This window comes from Marmota marmota, unplaced genomic scaffold (assembly GCF_001458135.2).
Source record: "Marmota marmota marmota unplaced genomic scaffold, marMar, whole genome shotgun sequence".
NCBI lineage: Eukaryota > Metazoa > Chordata > Mammalia > Rodentia > Sciuridae > Marmota > Marmota marmota.
The window spans coordinates 42,864,198-42,883,797 of NW_026000037.1; the positions used below are offsets into that span (position 1 = coordinate 42,864,198).

The following is a 19,600-nucleotide window of genomic DNA, read 5'->3' on the forward strand; positions in this document are numbered from 1 at the left end:
ATTTTTGAATTTAATTTTCACTGAACATGGAAATATTTTGTTCCAAATCTTAGGCTCTATGCTTTATGGAGATTTTCTCATTGAATTCTTCCATCACACCACCTCACAGATGTAGGTGCTATTTCCATCTCATTTTAACAATGAGAAAATCCAAGAGAGAGATGTTACTAACTTGCGTAAGACCACACAGCAAGAAAGTGTAAAGCAAGGATTCACACTCTTGAGAATCCAAGGCAGTATCAGGGTCTTCGCCAAAATCCTAAGTGTCAGGCTTATTTAAGTAACTTTGAATTGTGTTTTCAGTATCAAATGTTCCTGTAATGGTTAATAGACTGGGTTCTCTGTGAAATGTTATCCCTAATAAACATTTCCTTCAATTATTATTTAATACTTAGAATATATATTTGTAAATACCTTGTACATATTACTTATTGATTTGAGAAAATATTTTCATAATACATGCTTTTGTCCCATTGATCATTGTCATGCCTCTTATCCCTCATGCATAAAGTTGGAACGAGAGAAAATATGGAATTCAGGAGCAAGGGAATTACTTTATAAGTCACCTAGATTAAGTTTAAGAAATTCTTCAGTTTTATTATCACTTTGTATCCATTTTGCTAGGAAATTTCCACTGTGTCATTGGGGTTTGTTCTATGCTATCTAGGGTTCAGTATTTGCAGTGTTCTCTAAACATGTGGACTCCAAATTCAATTCTAAGAAGGAACGTTATAAAAAAAATGAACAATTAAAAAGGAAAAATAAATGACATTTTCCTTTCAGTGTGAATATCTATTTGATTCCAAAGATTCAAAAATGTAAATTAATCGTTAAATGTTTTACATCAAATTGTTTAGACAATACTTTTTCAGGAGAATCACACTTGCATTTATTATGTTGGCCACTGTTAACATATATAATTAGTTGGCACAGTTTATATGAATTCTGATGACTGCATAGCCTTCATCTCTGCTACCTCTAACAATTGATATGCAACCTTTCACAGCCATAGAGGCAAGCTTGTCAGTCACTAGTGTTGTCAAGAAGCATAAATAATCACTATGCGACATTTTGACACAAAGGTTTATTTAGTGATGTTTGTATTCTGACATTGACAGAATATGTGAGGACATTTCTTCATCAGCAATTCCAGCCTCATGGAATGCAAAAAAGACCATGCATTTCACTGGCAGCTGCAACTGGGATTTGACCTCCCTCTTCCTTCTTCTCATTGTTACATACCCATTCTTTGCTTTTACTAAAAAAATTTTGCAGAAGGGACTTTCTTTCTACATAGATACAAAGAGAATTCATCATTTGGTTATTTCACACCATGATTTTGTTCCTTTTTTTTGATCTTTCAGCTTGCTGCAAAACACAAATGATACAGAAATGTAAATATTGAACAGCAGGTAATCTTCCTTATGTTATGTGTGCAATACAATGCTAACACCCACTATTGCTAATGGATATCCTTTCTGATTTTTAAAATTATGGCAGTCACTGGAGTGGCTTAGATAATAGACTCTCCAACTGATAAACAGACATGAGAGAAGGAAATAGATTAAGTTTAAGAAATTGTTCAGTTTTACTATCACTTCAATCCAACATGCTTTTGGAATCACACATTACCTATGAGACCGTAATAACTAGATTGATATTCCTTATGAGTAAATTGTATACAACTTTTATTTCAAGATCAGTTTTTACACATAATTCCTACTTATTCAACCTGAAATTTGAGTTGCTCATGCACCCACTTTGTAAGTTGGAAGAGAGACCACATAACAAGGAAGTGGAGAGTTTTAATGTATTCCCACCCCAAACCTACAATAGTCCTGAGGGTCTTTTCCATGACTTCCTGGAGAAGCATGAAGATGACCTGTGGACTGCTGGGTAGTCATGAAAGGGAGCAAACTTGTACTGTCATTTTGTGAGGTGAACTTGAAACAGTTATCTCTTCCCCAAGTGAAAGCTAAATGAAAATTACTGTGAGTTTTTCTTGATAAAAATCTGGAAGTAATTTTACTGATGAATGTGTAAAAATGACTTCTTAGTTTCTAGTAATTGCTTCTATTTTTATAATTCTACTTAATTCCTCCATCTCCAAATAATTATATTACATAAAGCAAATGACCAACATAGCTGATCCCTGTCTGGCTGTCTGTCATAATGACCATCTAGTGATGTGCTCTTCCACTGGCTTATAAGTAGTCATTGTGGAGATAACATAAATTTTGTGTTCACTCCCTCACTCCTCCCTTTCTCTGTTCTTCCCCGATCCCTCCACTTCATTTCCTACTTCTTTAATTCAGGAAAGTATGATGCATTGAAGTAAAAAAGGATTATAAAGACACAACTTTTATATATATGAACATGGAAAGTGAAAACCTTATTAGTGAAAAAACTTAAACCACTTATAGGTTTTACAACTCATTGACCCCAAACACCCCCCATTCATGTTCATTATTTATGACTGTAGATGGTAAAAATGGTTCAAATTGTAGTCAGTGTGAAGCGTGTCCTGCTTTGCTTGGTTGCTGTTTCAATGAGGAAAGATCTTCTCATCACCCAAAATCCACATCCACATGTGTTGGACTCAGGTAATGTGTGAGAGAGCCTGGAACTAGGGTTTACTAATTCAAACTACCTCTCTTTGGTACCAAAGGATAAGGGTAGGGAGGAGTGGGAACACAGATTGGTGGTACCTCTGCCTGTGACATTTCCTGGGAAGCTCCTCCACTGAAAGAAGTGCAGTTCCCATGGATCAGGGTTTCTCAGTCCCGCTGTGCTGTCAGAATCTACACAGGAGCTTTTGAAAAACATTGATGCCCAAGCCTTACCCCCAGAGAGTCTGATATAACTGATGTGGAGTGGAGTACAAAGGTGTTTCTAATGTACAGCTAGCTAGAAACTATCAACATAGCAATTCAGTTTCAGGACATTCTGTTCATGATTTTCCCTTCTTTTTTAACCTGGGTTACTTACCATGAAATGCTTGACTTCCTATTCCTCATCCCTTTGTCACCCAGGGTCTTTCCTACTTTGCCAATTTCTTTATTCCCTCCCTGCCCCACTGTCCCACAGTTCCATTACTCCATCTCTCCTTCTCCTTCATAAAATCTTCAACATTGCAGTCACAGTATTGGAGATTGCCGCAGTCCGGCTGCAGCAAAATAACCCGGGGGGTGACGAGCAACTTGTGTACATTGATACAGCAAGAGTGGGAGCCGTTTATTGTAGGACTGGAGGGGTATATATACATTACACACAGCTTATCTTAATTAACATAAACTAGATACAGCAGTCAACCAATAAGGAATCTCCACACTTAATGGCTCACTGGCGTTACTTCACAAACCACTCCCTCTGGCAAAATGCCAGGCACCATCTTGACTTGTTTACAGACCCTAACAGGAGATGATAAAGGAACTTAAATGGGTCTATTCTTACCTTCTTCCTGGCTATAATCAAAGCTAAGACCAACATGATTACGGACCATGACACTTCCCACACTACCCCCTGCTAACAGGATTCATGTGAATGACTGTACAAGGAGAAAACAGAAGATACGTGTGTACATCCATAATCAGTTTGTTAGATTTTAGAAGCATTTCTGGGTATTTGTGAAGGACTTCTATAACAACACTGATAAATTCTATTTCTCTATTGTCTCACAGCCATGGAGGTATAGCAATATATCCCTTCCAGAAGAATGCATCCTTCAGTGTAGTTAGCTGACCATCTCTAACTGCAGAACTTTTTTTTAGATCTGCTGCAGTATACATGCTCTTCCAAAAGCAGCCCTCAGTCAGTGACAGCTCAGGGAGCCATTAGGACCAGGCCATCTCTGCCTAAAGTTAGTGACTTCTGCTCCGAAGCTCCCCATTGAGTTTGAGTCTCTTATATGGGAATACCAGTCCATTCTTTGTTTCTGCAACTTCATACTTGAGGCTAAGATAATAAAGAAAAGAGGTTTGTTAACTCATAGGTCTGGAGGTTCAAGGGCCTGCATCTTGTGATAGTGGTCTTGCTGAAAAGAGTTCTGAAAAGGCCCAGGATATCACATGACAAAGAGAGATCACAAGACAAGGATCACACGTGTACTTATATCCTCTGGTCCTCTGGTCTCTGTGCCTTCTTAGGAACCTCTAGTGTTCAATGAGGTCCCCATCTTAATAATCTTTTCTAATCCCATCACTTCCCAAAGTAAATGCCATAATCAAGTTAAGTTTCCACCCTCTGAATACAATAGCTATTAAATTTCAACATACATGTACCCTTTGGAAAGACCCTTAAACTATATCCAAACCATAGCACAAGTGTGACAGCTGTATCCCAGTTGAAGCATCTCTCTGCCTCATCCTTTTCCTTTCCTTTTACTAGTCCTAGGCTTTGCCTTCCAAGAAATCTCTTGCCCCAGCTTCTTCTTAATATCTTCTTTCCAGACAAGCTGCACTCACACAATCTTTCTTAATTACCTAAGATATTTTTTTAAAAATATAAAAGTTGCATTACTATTTTATAAATATTAGATATGGATTCAAATTATTTTTTTAAATTTTATTCTAATTGTGTAGAAATCTTCTCTTTTTAGAAATCTTGTTATCAAAAATTTATTGTCCCAGTTCTGAAATAAAGTAGTTTGAACAGAGGTAGTTGTGTGCTGAACAAAATGTAAGCGATTCCAATTTGATAGGTTTGGAAAACTCCCACAAGCTAGAGCAGTGTTCCCTAAAGGGACTCATTCTTCTGACTGCTAATAAAACAGTCCTCTTCCTGTAAGTATTCACCACTGTGTATTAAATATTATTGCTAATACATGTTGTTGGCATGATGTCTTCTTCTTTTCTGACCTGTACAACTACTGACACAGTGGCCAGTGTATATATACATTGACTATTGTATTAAGTAAGCAACATTCTTGCACATGTTTTGACATCTGGGTCTTCACTGGGGTTATTAAAGGACAATTAATTCCTCAGGAGTACAACTGCATGACTTGGGTAAGAACTGGATACTTTTTGTTGTTGTTGTTCTTAATGCCCTGCCAACAAACCTCTAGGTCTGATTAAACAATTATTTTCTCTTAAAGGATATTGAGTTCCAGGAGACTCTTTAAAAAGTCCTCATTCTTTCAAATACCAGAGTACTCTAAGGTACAGGTTTGCAGTAAAGAGAGAGTTTAAGTTGGGAAAACCTTGCTAACTAAATGGCCTCCAAGTGACAGTGGCTTATTGCCTTTCTCTGAATCCTCAGGCAGAGGCCAGAGTTTGGAGCCAAGATTAAAGGTTTCATGAGTCATCTGGCATGGTATGGCAATGCCTCTGTTCTCAAGTCTGTGCAATCAAATCTCAAACTGATTCCTCCTTTTCATTTTTTTTTCTTCTTTTTTTGGCAAGAGAGAAAATAACTTCAGTATTCTTTTTTAGGAGGGTTAAAAAAAAGAGGAACACCATTCTATTTCCTAAAATTGCATATAGAATTTCAAAGAGTGACCTCTTCCCAGATATAGAAAAACTTATGGTGGCTGTGGTAGCATGTCACCTTTTGAAGCATGAAAGATTTTCAGGTAGGTCCGTCCCTGCATTATACTTTGGGGAAAATGGTAGGATTAGGAGTAAACCTCCTAAATAGAATATAAAAATATTTTCCTCTGAGAGTAATTAATGTTTCTGACCATGAAGACTGTCACATGATGTGTCACTGTGGCAGTAAGTGAATGACGAGAATACAGACTCCAGGTATATTGAGATGTTCAAAGCCTTGCTTTTGTCACAGTTGGGTGATTAAGTCATTTTTAGAATTTGGACTTCTCAGGGGCAGGTTTTTACTTTTTGATTCAAAATACTCTTTTCCCCACACTGTTCAGTTACATAATAAGATGAGTGCATGTACAAAGTCATGCCTTTTTAGTAGAAAATACAAAATCTTATCCTTCATTTTTGAAGTTAGTTATTCATGATATTAGTAATTCTGGACAAAGTAAAGAAGACATTGCCAGAGTATTTTCTAGGCAGAATAAAAATGTAGCTTGCTCTTATGTGAGTAGTTTGTTATTAAATATAGCTTTGGTCTCCCCACCCCCATGAACTCTGTTAGTTTGTTTACAATCTACCACCCTCTCTTTAAATGTTAGACTCCAAATGACTGTGTATTCTGCAGTTATATTTTTCTGGTTTAGTGTCCTGGCCTGAAATCGTGTGCCTCTCCCTGCTTTGACCCATTCGGCTTTGACCTAGGCTTCCAGGATGAGATGTGCTTTACCTTGGCTCAACAGAGAGCACTGATTAGGCGGCCTTCTGCCATGCACTCCCTACACATACCGCCTAGCCTGGGCACATGGGGCTGGCTGCCCTCCAGAACCTCATCCTGGAAGCAGCTGTCCTCACAGGGAAAGATGAATTCGATTCATCTGTAAATAATTTCAAGGAGTTGGACTTAATGTCACAAAGAGGTCAAAGCCTCAATCACATTTAAAGTGGGATATGATGGCATCTTGAAAAATATATAACTTATCTGGCAGTCCTGTGTGTCTAAAAGAATAGAGACCTTGGATATGAGCAGATGTGTTTTGGAAATCCTGCTCCACTGTATTTTTAGCTGTGTAATACACATACTAACCTTAAAGTTCCAAGCATGTTGCCTGGCACATCAAGTAGGTTCTTAATAAATGTTAGTCCTCCTTGAAACTCTATTAAATATTTACCATATGCAAGACTGAGATGGATCACTGGAGTAGATGAAGGTGTCAAAACATTATCAGGGGAATGCTCAGGGTGCTTTCCCTTCCACAGGGACAGTACTGGGGAATTCTAAGCTGAAATATCAACCAGAATGTGAAAAATGCTGTATTACAAATCTGGGAAAATGGGAGTTTAAAGAAATGGTAGAATGCTGTTAGTGGGAGGATAAGAAGTAGAAATTGAAATAAAATATGAAGAAATTCTTTTATTTTCTTGCACACTAGTCACTGTAATTTGGACTTCTCAGGGATAGATATAAATACAGACTATATATTAATTTTTATTTTTAGTGCTGGGAATTTGGGTGTTCATCTAATGGATGAGAAATAAGGTGAACAAATGAAATTAATATGGGACATATTTTGGGAATTGCTCATCATTAAAATTGGCTAGAGTAGAGCACACATTAAAGTGAAGGTAGGAAATAATCTGGAAGACAAGGCTAGGACATAAATGAGACATGCCCTATAGAGGAGGGGGATCCTAGCTATGGGTCAGAAATCTTCCACTCCTTTCTAACTCTGTTGACAAGGGATGGCAGAGCCTCAATTTGCTCATTTGTAAAATGAAAGGATCAGGCATGTCTTTTAACATATAAAATTATTTGTCTATAAATTTGGTTGTTATAAAATGACAAATATTTTTCATGGAACAGTTTTTTTTAAAGGGAATATTTTAAATCTTGAAAATGGAAGTAACTTGAGAATACTTTGGTATTTGTTTCAATGCTACTTTATTATTTTAAGGCAATAAATTTAATAATACTATCTAGGATAGTCTGAAGGAAAGAAAGACAATGAAGTCAGGAGAATAATTTGAGTTTGGGCATAAAAGGTTACTGGTAATGTTTTAAAGAGAGAGAGAGAATCATCTGAGAGATATTAGATCAAAACCAAAAGGACTTGGGACATGATTGAATATCAAATCTGAAGCTAATGAGCATAGGAAGTATTAACCTTTTCTTTTGGGTATACATTTCTTTTATGTTAAGCCATGTAAGTAACCTGGTTTCATTCTGATTTACTAGGGAGAGAACTGCAATGCATGTTGGGCTTCTAGTGACATAGATTGTCACATGTCACTCATCCAACAAACACTGTGGACCTAGTATGTGACGAGTACTGTTCTAGGTATTGGGGACATACCAGAGAATAAGACAGGGTCCTTGCTCTCATAGAGCCTACATTCTATACTTGGTAATGATGGGAGAGAGAGACATCAAACAAATGAAGAAAACAGCAACTAGAAAAAAGTAAAAAAAAAAAAAAATGAAAATGAACCCAGTTGATGTGGTAAGCAGTACCTCGGACACTAGGGGAGGATACCCCAAGGAAGATGCACTTGGGTTTAGTGCTGAATGACTTAAAGAAATAGCAACATGGAGTAGTAGGACAAAGACATTGGAGGAGGAGAAAACAGGGCAGATGCCTAGGGTTGGGTTAGTATGCCTTGATGTGTTTCAGGAATTGAAAGAAGACAACCTGTAAAGGGCAAAGTGAGCTAGGGTGAGGTTGTAGTCAGAGAGTAGATGGGAATATATGTTAGTTCACAGCATAGTGTCAACTCCCAAAACTCATTCACAATCTCTTCTTGGCTTTGTTGAAACTTAGCAGGCAGGTATATAACATCAGTCACAGCTGAAATAATAAAACCACATTCATTCTATTTTTTTTCTATCAATACTGGGAAAATGTAAAACTATCATTTTTTTTAGAGGAGAAAAATGGAGCTTAAAATTGTTCAGCTACTTGCTCAAGGTCACACAGCTTGTACATGACACAGCCAGGATCCAAATCAGGTCTTATGATTCCAGGACCAGAGCAGTTTTCACTTCCCACGGTGTCACTTTCCTTTCTTATGTAATCCTAAAAGAATAACAGAGAGTTACTGACCTCTTATCAGAGAGTCTGCAGGAGAAGTATCTGTAACTGGAGATAGATATTTTAGCCAAATGACAATGTGAGTCCTCTACTTATGGAGGAGGAAGTGACATGCACTTGCCTGCGCTAAGGGCCAGGGTTAGGGAGATACAGAGGAGAACTTTATAGATAGAAAGATTATGTGTTTATTTTCTCTTGCCAAAGACCCTGAAAGCAAAGACCCTTTGCTTTCCAAACAACATGATTTGATGACTTTCCAACAAATCACTTTTATGTATCTGGACTGAATGAAATATGCCATTAGATACCATGACATTTTAAACACAAACATGATAATTTTAAACACAAATATGATAAACATACCGACATTTACTCATGGGCACTATATTAACTATTTCTGCACTTTGCCCCTCCATTAAGTTAACTGCCAGGCTAGGGCCATTAAAATCCAGCTTTCTTCCCTCAGTTACAGCCACACATTAACCGTATTTCAGAAAAGACTAGAAACATTCCTATTAGTGTCTCCTCTCCTTCCTGTTCCCATCCTAAGGGCTCTCTGCTTTTTGCAACTTTGAGTTCTGAATATGCTTATCTCAGAGCCAGTTGGGATCTCTGTTTATGATGCATCCCCAAACCCAGAATCCGTTTAAATAAGAGCCCTAGTTATAGATACATATTGTACTTTTCTTTCAGAGAGCAGCATTTGCTGCTTGTTGGGGGCTTTCTGACTGATGCGCGCAGGGGCGGGGTGGGGGGGATGAAGGAGAGTTGGCTGGCGTTTGGGAGCAGATTTAGAGCCGCTTCTCATTGGAGGGGCTCGCTTTTCCTGAGCTGCCAGACACTGCAGGCTCAACTGAGGCGCGGAGGTGCAATTCAGGCTGGTGGAGCAGCGGAGGAAGGCAGGGACAGGCGGGGCTAACGCGGCTCTGCAGCTGATCACACGCACCAGCACACACACCTCATTCCCGCCGCCCCAGCTTGCGCCTCTCATCCTGCACCCCGGCGTGGACAGGGAGTAGGGTACCTAGGAAGGGAAAGGCAAAGGTTCAACAGTGAGGCAGAGGAAAAGCTGGAGCGGCGCTAGTGTTCAACCTGAAAGTCTGACCTGCAGCCCAAGGCTCCAACCTTGTCCAGCAGCACGGCTGTCGACTAGAAGGAGGGCACCGCGCCAATGAACCCAGAGTCTCGCTCCTGAGCCTGCCTGGGGTCAACGCGCTAAGATCTTCTGGCGAGGACAGTGTGGTGCCCTCAGGGAAGTGCGGAGCTTAAGGGACCGGCATTGAAGCTCTTCAGGGTACATCAGGAAAAGTGGGAAGGAGGAAAACAGCCCCGAACACCGGGTGCGAGGCCAGGCTGCTGCTGCCTCTTGCAGTGCGGACTCCTGCCCTCTCCCGCTGGGTGAGTGCCCCGGCTTCCAGCACTCGCCTAAGAGCGTGGGTGGCTAGGGGGCCTTTGAGGGTCCACCCGAGGGCCCTGGTGGCGCCTGTGGAAACTCACCCGCCCGCTCACGTCAGGCGAGCAGGTCTCTGGAGTCCAGAGCGGGGGATTCTGAGCCACGAGGGCGTGGGTAGGGGGCGTTGCACCACTGCCCAGCAGAAATGTCTTTGGGCGGGATTTTGGCTAAAAGATAGGAGGCGGGAGCGCCAGGGGCAGCCGAGAGCCGTCCGGGCGGGCAAGAGATCAGGGAGCAGCGGGGAGGGGGGAGGGTCTGGTCCAAGCAGGTAACGCAGCTTTGGCAGCCTGGGGAGTTGGCAGGTGGGGTGGGACTTGCCTATCAAGTCCTTAATTTTAAGCAGTCAGTTTGGAGGCGCTGCAGGATAGTCAGGAGGACAGTGGAAAGGTAAGAGGTGGCCCGGGATGCCGCTGGTGGGGGAAGAAAAGAGGATCCTGGAAAAGCTTGGAGGCAAAATTGCACTTGGGTTTCTGGTCCTTGCATCCCTCCTGCCTTGAGTGCGGGAGAACACTTTTTGTTTTAATACTCAGCTTGGAAATAAAGCCTCCGTCCCAGGGGAGGAAGAGGATTCTGCAGGGGCCAGAGACCGCAGCTACCTACAGGGTGTGCCCCCCCACACAACGAGCGCCCGCTTTTGCCCCTTCCCCCACCCCCACCTTTTTATTGGTGCTGGTTTGCAGCGCTTGGCTCCTGCGCCTTCGCTTCGCGTTTGAATCTGGCTCGCCCCTCCATATTATGTCTGCAATCCGAAGGAAATTTGGGGACGATTACCAGGTAGTGACCACCTCGTCCAGCGGCTCAGGCTTGCAGCCCCACGGGTCGGGCCCGCAGCAGCAGCTTGTGCCCAAGAAGAAGAGACAGCGGTTCGTGGACAAGAACGGCCGGTGCAATGTGCAGCACGGCAACCTGGGCAGCGAAACAAGCCGCTACCTCTCGGACCTCTTCACCACGCTGGTGGACCTCAAGTGGCGCTGGAACCTCTTCATCTTCATCCTCACCTACACCGTGGCCTGGCTCTTCATGGCGTCCATGTGGTGGGTAATCGCTTACACTCGGGGCGACCTGAACAAAGCCCACGTTGGCAACTATACGCCTTGCGTGGCCAATGTCTACAACTTCCCCTCTGCCTTCCTCTTCTTCATTGAGACCGAAGCCACCATCGGCTATGGCTACCGATACATCACCGACAAGTGCCCCGAGGGCATCATCCTCTTCCTCTTTCAATCCATCCTGGGCTCCATCGTGGATGCCTTCCTCATCGGATGCATGTTCATCAAGATGTCCCAACCCAAGAAGCGCGCCGAGACCCTCATGTTTAGTGAACACGCGGTGATCTCCATGAGGGACGGAAAACTCACGCTCATGTTCCGGGTGGGCAACCTGCGCAACAGCCACATGGTCTCCGCGCAGATCCGCTGTAAGCTGCTCAAAGTAAGTTCTCCCCTCCCCTTCCCCACCAAGCGACCGCCATCCCACTAGCAGAGAGATTAACTCACCTGAGAAACACCTTCCCCTATTAAACTTGTCACCTCTGGTAAACTTCTTGGGGGTGGGGGTGGGGACGGGAGAGAGGAGGGAATTGGGTGAAGAGCACAGTTGTCATTTTTTTTTTTCTTTTCCTACTCACTCTTTTGCTCTTATTTATATCCATCATTTTGGGTGTGCTTGCATCACTTTCTGAACTAGTAACACTTAAGGAGTGGTGTGAGCTCCTGGAACCTTGAGGGAAATCAGTACCTTCTTCTTCTTCTCCTACTCCGATGCTCTGCCATTCTGAACACTTTTGATTTGTTATCAACATATAACTCCATTAAACTTGAGGTACTAAAATGAAACCGAACAGGTTTTATTTAGAAGAAATAGGTGCTGAACTTGCCTTAACTCCAACCCCCCCCCCCCAATAATATTAGCAGTCGGATTATTCCTCTGGACCCAATAAGTTTAACTCTACCCGTGTTCAACTTTTAAACACACAGATCCAGGAAGCAGTTAATAAAGTGGAAGAAACACCACACCTGGTTCTTTTAAATTTTAACTTTTATTAAATATTTTCTTAAAGAAGTATCATATGGAAATCTGAGTGCTTTTCCTGTAAAGCCTCTTGTTAATTTTATTCTTAATTGCTTGTTTCTATGAAGCCTTTGTCAATTATAGATTTCACTTGAAGCTTTTCAGCATCCATTAAAGAAGATTGCTTCCTACCATCAGTAGTGTAAATGCTAAAACAAATTGCACGTAGAGTGGTTATTAAAGCAAGGTTCTTGTACTCGTTAGGGGGCACCACCACGAACAGCAGTCCTCCCTAGTCACTTATCATACTGCTGCTGCAGGGAAAGAGGGATTAAAGCCCAGCTCTCTTTCTAGGTGTCATTTACAATTCATATAATTTTTTGAGGGATTTGCCCAAGTAGTTTTCTAATGTTAATAAATTGAAAATGATGACCTCAAATAAATAGTTCAGAAATTGAAAAAGATTTATTTATGATTACATAAAGAACCATAGCCAGATTCATAATTTGGTATTAATAAAATAGCAGTTTGATAATTATTTAATGAGGTCTTTGTTTTTGAAATTTTATTTATTTTTTTTTACTGTATGAGTATATATTGTTTTACATAAGCCTCAACTTATGTTGTGGTTAAATTGATCCAATGTACTTTATGAAAGTTTTGCTCTTATGTTATTTTCATTATTCACCTATAAGATCTTATTCTAATTATGCTTGACCAAGTTGCTCAGTAAAGTGTTTGAATTAAAGAAATACTCTTGACCTGTCACTTCACATGTGTGTATTTACAATGCTATATACAGTAAATATACTATATTTTGTATCTCAGAGTGTGAAATTATTAGCCTGGCTCTGATTTACATTTTCATTAAAATAACTATTAATAACTATTTTTAGTAGATTTCATTTTTATAACTAACCCTAATGAACTGTATATAACTTTTAAATTTAACTTTGCATATTGTTTTACTGACCAGTGTTTGAATTACGTGGCTTGGTGTTTCAAATCAGGCAGTTGTGTTGCAGATACATTTATTTTTGTGATAATTATTGTATGTGCTTATTTCTATGCCTAGAACAAGATATGCATCTCTCTCCTCTTTTTTTCTTTTTTAGGTTAGGCCTACTGAGCAGATAGAAACACTTTAATTTTTAGAATAGCGCCGAAGTCTCTATCAAGAAATCCATGTTTATGCATCACTTTGAGATTCTTATTGAAGTGTAATTTACCTCATTGTTCAGTGGAAATTGAAAACTAGACTAAATAGGTTATTTATTGTTATTGTATAGTTTTTCAAATATATAAGATTATTTATTAAAATAGATATCTTTTCAAGGCAACATGTTTTAGCTGTTATAAAATTTTATTTTAACGAAGGAAGATAGAATTCATCTACAGATTAGTTACACCCCCCTACACACACAAAGGTAAAATAAGTCTGAAGCCCCCAGTCTCTACAGTGGTAGGTCACTGATAACGATTGTTCTGCATAAGGTCATGAATCACATATACTGTAAGCAGAGTCTTGATTAAAAATAAAAGATGTATAGTGTTGACAAATTTGGAGCAAGGTGCTATATTAACACAAGGTGATAAAAACAACATCTAATTAAAATAATAGGAAAATACTCCTATGAAATCCTTTACTGTTGATTTGTTAGTAAGATGTCAGTGTTGGAAGTGAGATGATTGACATGTGATATTAAATTTATATTTAAACAAAATTATAGTGAAATTCTGTAGTTTTTATGAAGAAAAGGAGTTGATCAATGGCAGTTCTTCATACCAGCCAGTTGGTGTAGCTTGTTTGAAGTTGTTTTTTCCAGTACCCATGGTAATTAAAATGAATTCTTTTAGATCTTATAAATTCTTCAGACTTCATGTTTTAAATTAGGGAAATTATAACATTCAGCAAAATTGGAGTGGAGATTTGGCTTTAATAAATTGCTTTCATTTTCTATTAGGGACTAAGTTGAAGTGACCTAAAACAGTCAGCTATGTAATAAGAGAAAACCTATACCAAATCTTTAAGTTGTAATATTTTGCTATCAGTTTTATACACTCTTCTTACTAAATAATATTATGTATAGTCAGTCTCCTGTTTTAAACCCCACAAAATTTTAAGTGTATAAAGTTTATGTGTCTTTAACACAGAATATATGTTCTTTTAAGGAAAAAAAATACATTTAAAAAAAATTTATTTGAACAAATACATTTAATGATAATAATTATAGCACACAAATATTCTTCCTATGACCTAATATCACATTTTAATGTCATGTTTTTCTTATTTGCTGAATAAAAGCTTCTTTATTAGTATAAATAGTAGAGTCTTGCTCAATAGTTATAAAGCACTGTTGGATTCTTAAGAAGACACTTGAAACATGGATATGACTTTCTAATACTTGCTAATTTTTCATACATAATTATTTTGGATTCCCTAATTTTGATGGAAATTTTCCCCTAACTTCTCTACTTCATTTTAAATTGGGATTTTAGCTTATATCAAAGTAAATTTTATATTAATTCTATTCCTGACTTTCCAGCTTGAAAATATTGAAATTTCTTTCAGTAATCAAATATAGATCTTCCAACTCTATGCCTGGAGAGGCCAGTCCTCTTTTACTCAAAAATAAAGTAGATTAAAAAAAAATAACAGGATATAGCTTTGAATTTATTATTTAAAGTCTATAATTTATGTATAAATAGTTATAGAAAGCTGTTTTAAGGTAAATATTTTAATCTTTTCCTCCTCTCATGGCCATATTGATATTTAACTTAATTATTAATTTATTTTAGTTGTGTTAACATAGAGAATAGGTATTAATTAGAATTGTGGCTATGCTAATTCAATGTATTCATGTAGAAAATTAGGATGTGTAGGTTAAGGAGTTGAGGTCTCTATTACTCAAATGCTATAGCCTGTAATTTTGTATTGGGTTTAAAAGATTTAGAAATTTCACATATTCCTTTTTATTCATATAACATTAAAAGTTGACTGCCATGGATACACAACTTGTTATAAGAAGAATTAAGTAATCTTTAATGCACTGCTGAATAATGTACAAATTTATTATCCAAAGGCTCTCATATATCTGCATATATGTATGTGTCTCATATGTGCTTGTATTTGCCCAAAACTTTTAAAAATAATGCAAACATACAGTCAACTGTGGTTGCATCTGTATTTTCAAACAGACAATAATGAGTTTTTCTCATGGAAGCATAATCATATTCCTTCATATTTACATTCATTGCCAATAGTCATCTTTCTTTCTTAGGAGGTCAGCTGTGCACATTTTAAATTTCATTTATTGAAAGGTAATAGAGTGCATTCCTTTCCTCTTCTAACATCATGTGCATTATTTTTATACATATTTTTTCTGGTATCCATTTATATGGATATTCACGGTTAGATGCTTTGTTGTTTTTCCCATATGAATGTGATCAAGTGCAGATGCAATAAAACATGTTTTCTGCAAAACCATTAAGTACTTTATTATCATCTTCATATATCCTGACTTCTTTTTTTTCACTATAGGGATCTAACTCAGTACCTTGCATTTGCTCAGCAAGTGCTCTACCACTGAGCTACTTACTCAGACCTGTCCTATCTTAATATTTTATTAACCTTTTTTAAAATTTTTAGTTATAGATGGACACAATACCTTTATTTTTATGTGGCGCTGAGGATGGAACCAAGTGCCTTACACGTGCCAGGCAAGTGCTCCACCACTGAGCTACAACCCCAGCCATTTTATTAACCTTTTAAACATAATTATTTCTAAACCAAAAGATTTTTGGATATTACTCTTGTATTTATTGACTTATCTTCACTCCATATCTTAAACTTAAATGTGATTATGTTTTTGACTCTATGTGACCCTTGTAACTGACTTTTCACAAATTGACCTTAATTTTTAACTTAAATTTATTATTAATCTTGAGACAATTATTTCCTTTAAAAAATTAAATTCTCATATATAATACACATATATAATATACCGTTCTTCTGAACATGGTCTAAGGTGTTAGCAAAAGTACTCAAGAGGTCTAAGACTGAGTACTTCAGATTTCTCAGGGGTAAGATCTCCATTTTGTTGGCTAATTTTTAATGGATTCATTCTGTCTTTAAAAAAATAGCACAGTTACTATTTAGCCTAGCTTGCTTTCTCTGACATAAGTACAATAATTCTCTAATAAGTATAGATCTTGGGTTCTTTCTAAAATCTATAATTATTATCCCTTTTTCCAATAGTAGTAATATATTTTGTTCTGCTTCTTTTATTTATTTATAATATGGTTCCTAAAATGTACAGGGTGGTACTCAGAGTATAAAGTATGAACAGAAATAAGGACTTAATGACCCACAAATAAACAGCAGTAGGTAAGAACAAATGATAAAGAGAAGTAAGAAAAGGCCTTTGATGGATTGGAGGGTGTTCGGTAAGTAGGCAGGGAATGTACAAGTAGGGTTACAAATTCTGCCTGTAGTTATTATAAATTCCACAAAAAGCCCTCAAAGAATTATAAAGCTGCTCTTTCAATTGAATGGTATAAATGCCTCCCCATAATCTATTAGAAAGTAAATTACATTTTGTTCTATATATACATTCTTTTCATGAAAATGAACTCTTATTCGTTAATTAGCTAAGCATTTAAAACCTTTATTTTAGACTTGATCTTGGGCACAGTCCTTCCACCTGAACGTTCATGAAATTTCAAGCTTAAAGAGTCCAAATAATTATACAATTTTATAGTAGACAATCTAGGTAGAATTCTAGGTCTATACTTTTCTCTACCTGACTTAACTTTTGATATGGTTGTCAAAGCCATTGTCATAAGTACATTTAGTCAAGGAAACACTATCTTCTTGACCTTGGAATGTGTTTTGGAATTAGTTCCTAATGTTTGCTTCCAGATATTGTTCTGATTTCACTCCATGTAATTCTTTTCTCGACTTACCATCTACTCACCATACAAAAGCACACACGTATATTACATATTTAAAGAGGATAAATGAAATTCCAGACAAAAATGAAGGAAGGTTATAGACAAGGATGGCCTGCTTTCTCCATCTTTGCCTCCTTTCCTTCCTTTGTTGACAACTGGCCCTGTAGGTCCTGTCACAATGGAAACTTGTAGTAGGTTGGTAAGGCATGGATCAAACCTTGGAATATGATAAGGGTAAATCTGAAAAGTCAGGTGGTAGTGAGCAAATGCTTTATTTAAAATCCACTAACCCTCACCCCAAGATGGTAAAGAACACTCTTACAGCTCAGAGATGGGAGAAAGCCAGCAAAGATTTGGAATGTGTTGGTGAAGGGTGGCCCTGGAGGGTGAATGTAGTCATTTAGTTGCCTGTTCCCCAGAAGGAGGATGGCCAAATGTGGGTCTTCTTTTGCCAGGACAGTGCTAAATGTGTACCCAAGGACAGTAAGTGGGGTGTGTGTGTGTGTGTGTGTGTGTGTGCGCGCGCGTGTGTGCGTGCGCGTGCATGTGTTTGCATAAACCTTCAACAGTCTTTCCTCTGTCATATGAAAGCTATTTCTCTGAAAGTACTAGAACATGGTGGTCCCTTCCAGGAACAAGTGACTTTTGATTCTTTTGTCACCTCCAGTGAGAATTGTAGTTGATGACCTTATAGTTCCTTTTGGATTCCAACAGAATTCAAAATAATTTGAAATTAATTTCTTCTTTGAAATTTGTACATAAGACTATAAAGTGGGGGCATAAGCCTTCTATGTAGATCCCATTTGCATATAATGGAAATGTGTATAATTTAAATATTAAGAAGTATGTTATTATTATGAAGAATAACTTAGAAATTATTGCCACAACCTAAATGTGCCAATTCATTTCAAAAATCAAAGGTGTTCATATTTTGGGGTAGTAAATTTTAACAAATTTTCAGCCTGAGATACCCCAGTTTTTCTTAGAATGCCAAGTATTTGCTATAATTCAGCCAGCCAGCACAGCTTTAAAATGTTGAAACCATCTTTATTTCTTTTCTATGATTTCAGAAAATGGGAAATAAAAGTTTTATGGAAGTCATTGTCAGATCATAGCTATTCAAATTATGTTCTAAATTTTAAGAATTATCAATGTCCTATTCATTGTCTTTTCTCTCATTTTTTCTTACTTTCTTATTCATTCCACAGTTTTTATGATTCTAATGATTATTTTATAAAATAGAAGTCAACCTTTGTAAACAGATTTTTAGAAATGTTAATAAATTACATCTATCTGAACTTTTAGCAATTGTTTGATTTTGAAAACAGTTTGAATTCTTGTTGTTCTATATCATATCCATTTATACATTTTCTAGGTAAGAAATTATTATGGTTCTGTGTTCCTTTTAGAATTAGGAAATTAATAGAACTAAAGAAGATAATTATACCCACTAACAAATAACCTTTTTAATGGCAGCCTTATTTTTTATGTCATAAGTCTTATGATATAATGAAGAAAATTTAAGTTTTTTTTTTAAATCTAAACATAGTCTACCTTTTATAAAATGTCTCCAAAATACAATAGTGGATACTATATAAGGTAATATAAAAGTAATGGAGTATTAGTGTTACTATTCTATTATACATTCATGTAATAGATTGCAGATTGATATTATAAAGGCACAGACATAATTCAAACTTTTCCTTTCTTTCCCTTTCATATACATATGCATATCATAGTTCCTTAAACAAAATACCTCTCACTTCACTTAAGAAATTTGAGAGATTTGAAAGCAGTGATAACATAATTTGATTATACTTGAGAGCTCAGAACAACAGTTGCAGCTCTTTAAGCAGCTGCCACACTATAACCATACCCTTGGCTTTTGACCTGAGCCAAAGACTTCTTTCTAATTCCAATTAGTAATAGTCTTGATAGTCTATTAGAGTCAAACAACAACAACAACAACAACAAAGAGGGAGAAAAGCATATTTAAATTCAAACATGTTGGTGGTCTAACATAAAGGAAGAACACCTGGATCATAAAATTGTGGATAGGTAGGGCGAGTCTCAGTCACTTAAAGAAAGGTTAAATTATATAGAATCCAGTGGAAAACAATTTTTAATGTATATGTAGAGACTATCATTATTTGAAAAATACAGAATCATGGAAAGCATGCCTGTAATCCCAGTGGCTCGGGAGGCTGAGGCAGGAGAATTGTGAGTTCAAAGCCAGCCTTAGCAATTTAGTGAGGTCCCGAGCAACTTGTGGAGACCATCTCAAAATAAAATATAAAAAGTGCTGGGGAGGTAGCTCAGTGGTTTAAGTGCCCCATGGTTCAATCCTTGGATGAAGATATATAAAATCACATGAAAAACAAATATATATGTATGTATGTTTATATATATATATAAACATATATATATATATATATACATACACACACACACACACACATATATATATATATATATATATATATATATATATATATATATATATATAGATATATAGATATAGATATAGAATATACATACATCAACACATACAAGAATAG

At 37.5% G+C, this 19,600-nt stretch overlaps 1 protein-coding gene and 2 long non-coding RNA genes across 6 annotated transcripts in view; 1 reads left to right on the plus strand and 2 right to left on the minus strand.

The window, feature by feature from the left end:
- Positions 1 to 2,187: 2,187 nt before the first annotated feature.
- LOC125619402 lies at positions 2,188 to 18,314 on the minus strand. Its single transcript, XR_007350932.1, has 3 exons — positions 17,931 to 18,314; positions 2,722 to 2,726; positions 2,188 to 2,199 (listed from the first exon to the last, which is right to left on the minus strand). It is a non-coding gene; the product is annotated as an uncharacterized LOC125619402 (long non-coding RNA).
- Positions 3,312 to 9,652, minus strand: LOC125619401. Of its 2 annotated transcripts, XR_007350930.1 has the most exons (3): positions 9,585 to 9,652; positions 8,495 to 8,611; positions 3,312 to 3,954 (listed from the first exon to the last, which is right to left on the minus strand). It is a non-coding gene; the product is annotated as an uncharacterized LOC125619401 (long non-coding RNA). The 2 variants fall into 2 exon arrangements; XR_007350931.1 differs by lacking the exon at positions 3,312 to 3,954 and having other exon boundaries at positions 8,422 to 8,611.
- Kcnj3 (potassium inwardly rectifying channel subfamily J member 3) overlaps positions 9,463 to 19,600 on the plus strand; it is a 135,628-nt gene continuing 125,490 nt past the window's right edge. Inside the window, exons 1-2 of one of the 3 annotated variants that reach the window (XM_015478965.2) lie at positions 9,463 to 10,024; positions 10,760 to 11,510. In XM_015478965.2, the coding sequence (XP_015334451.2) occupies positions 10,815 to 11,510 (696 nt within the window). In that variant the 5' untranslated portion in view covers positions 9,463 to 10,024; positions 10,760 to 10,814. Of the gene's footprint in view, positions 10,025 to 10,356; positions 11,511 to 19,600 lie in introns of those variants that run through there. The other 2 variants (XM_048812279.1, XM_048812280.1) reach the window with 2 other exon arrangements.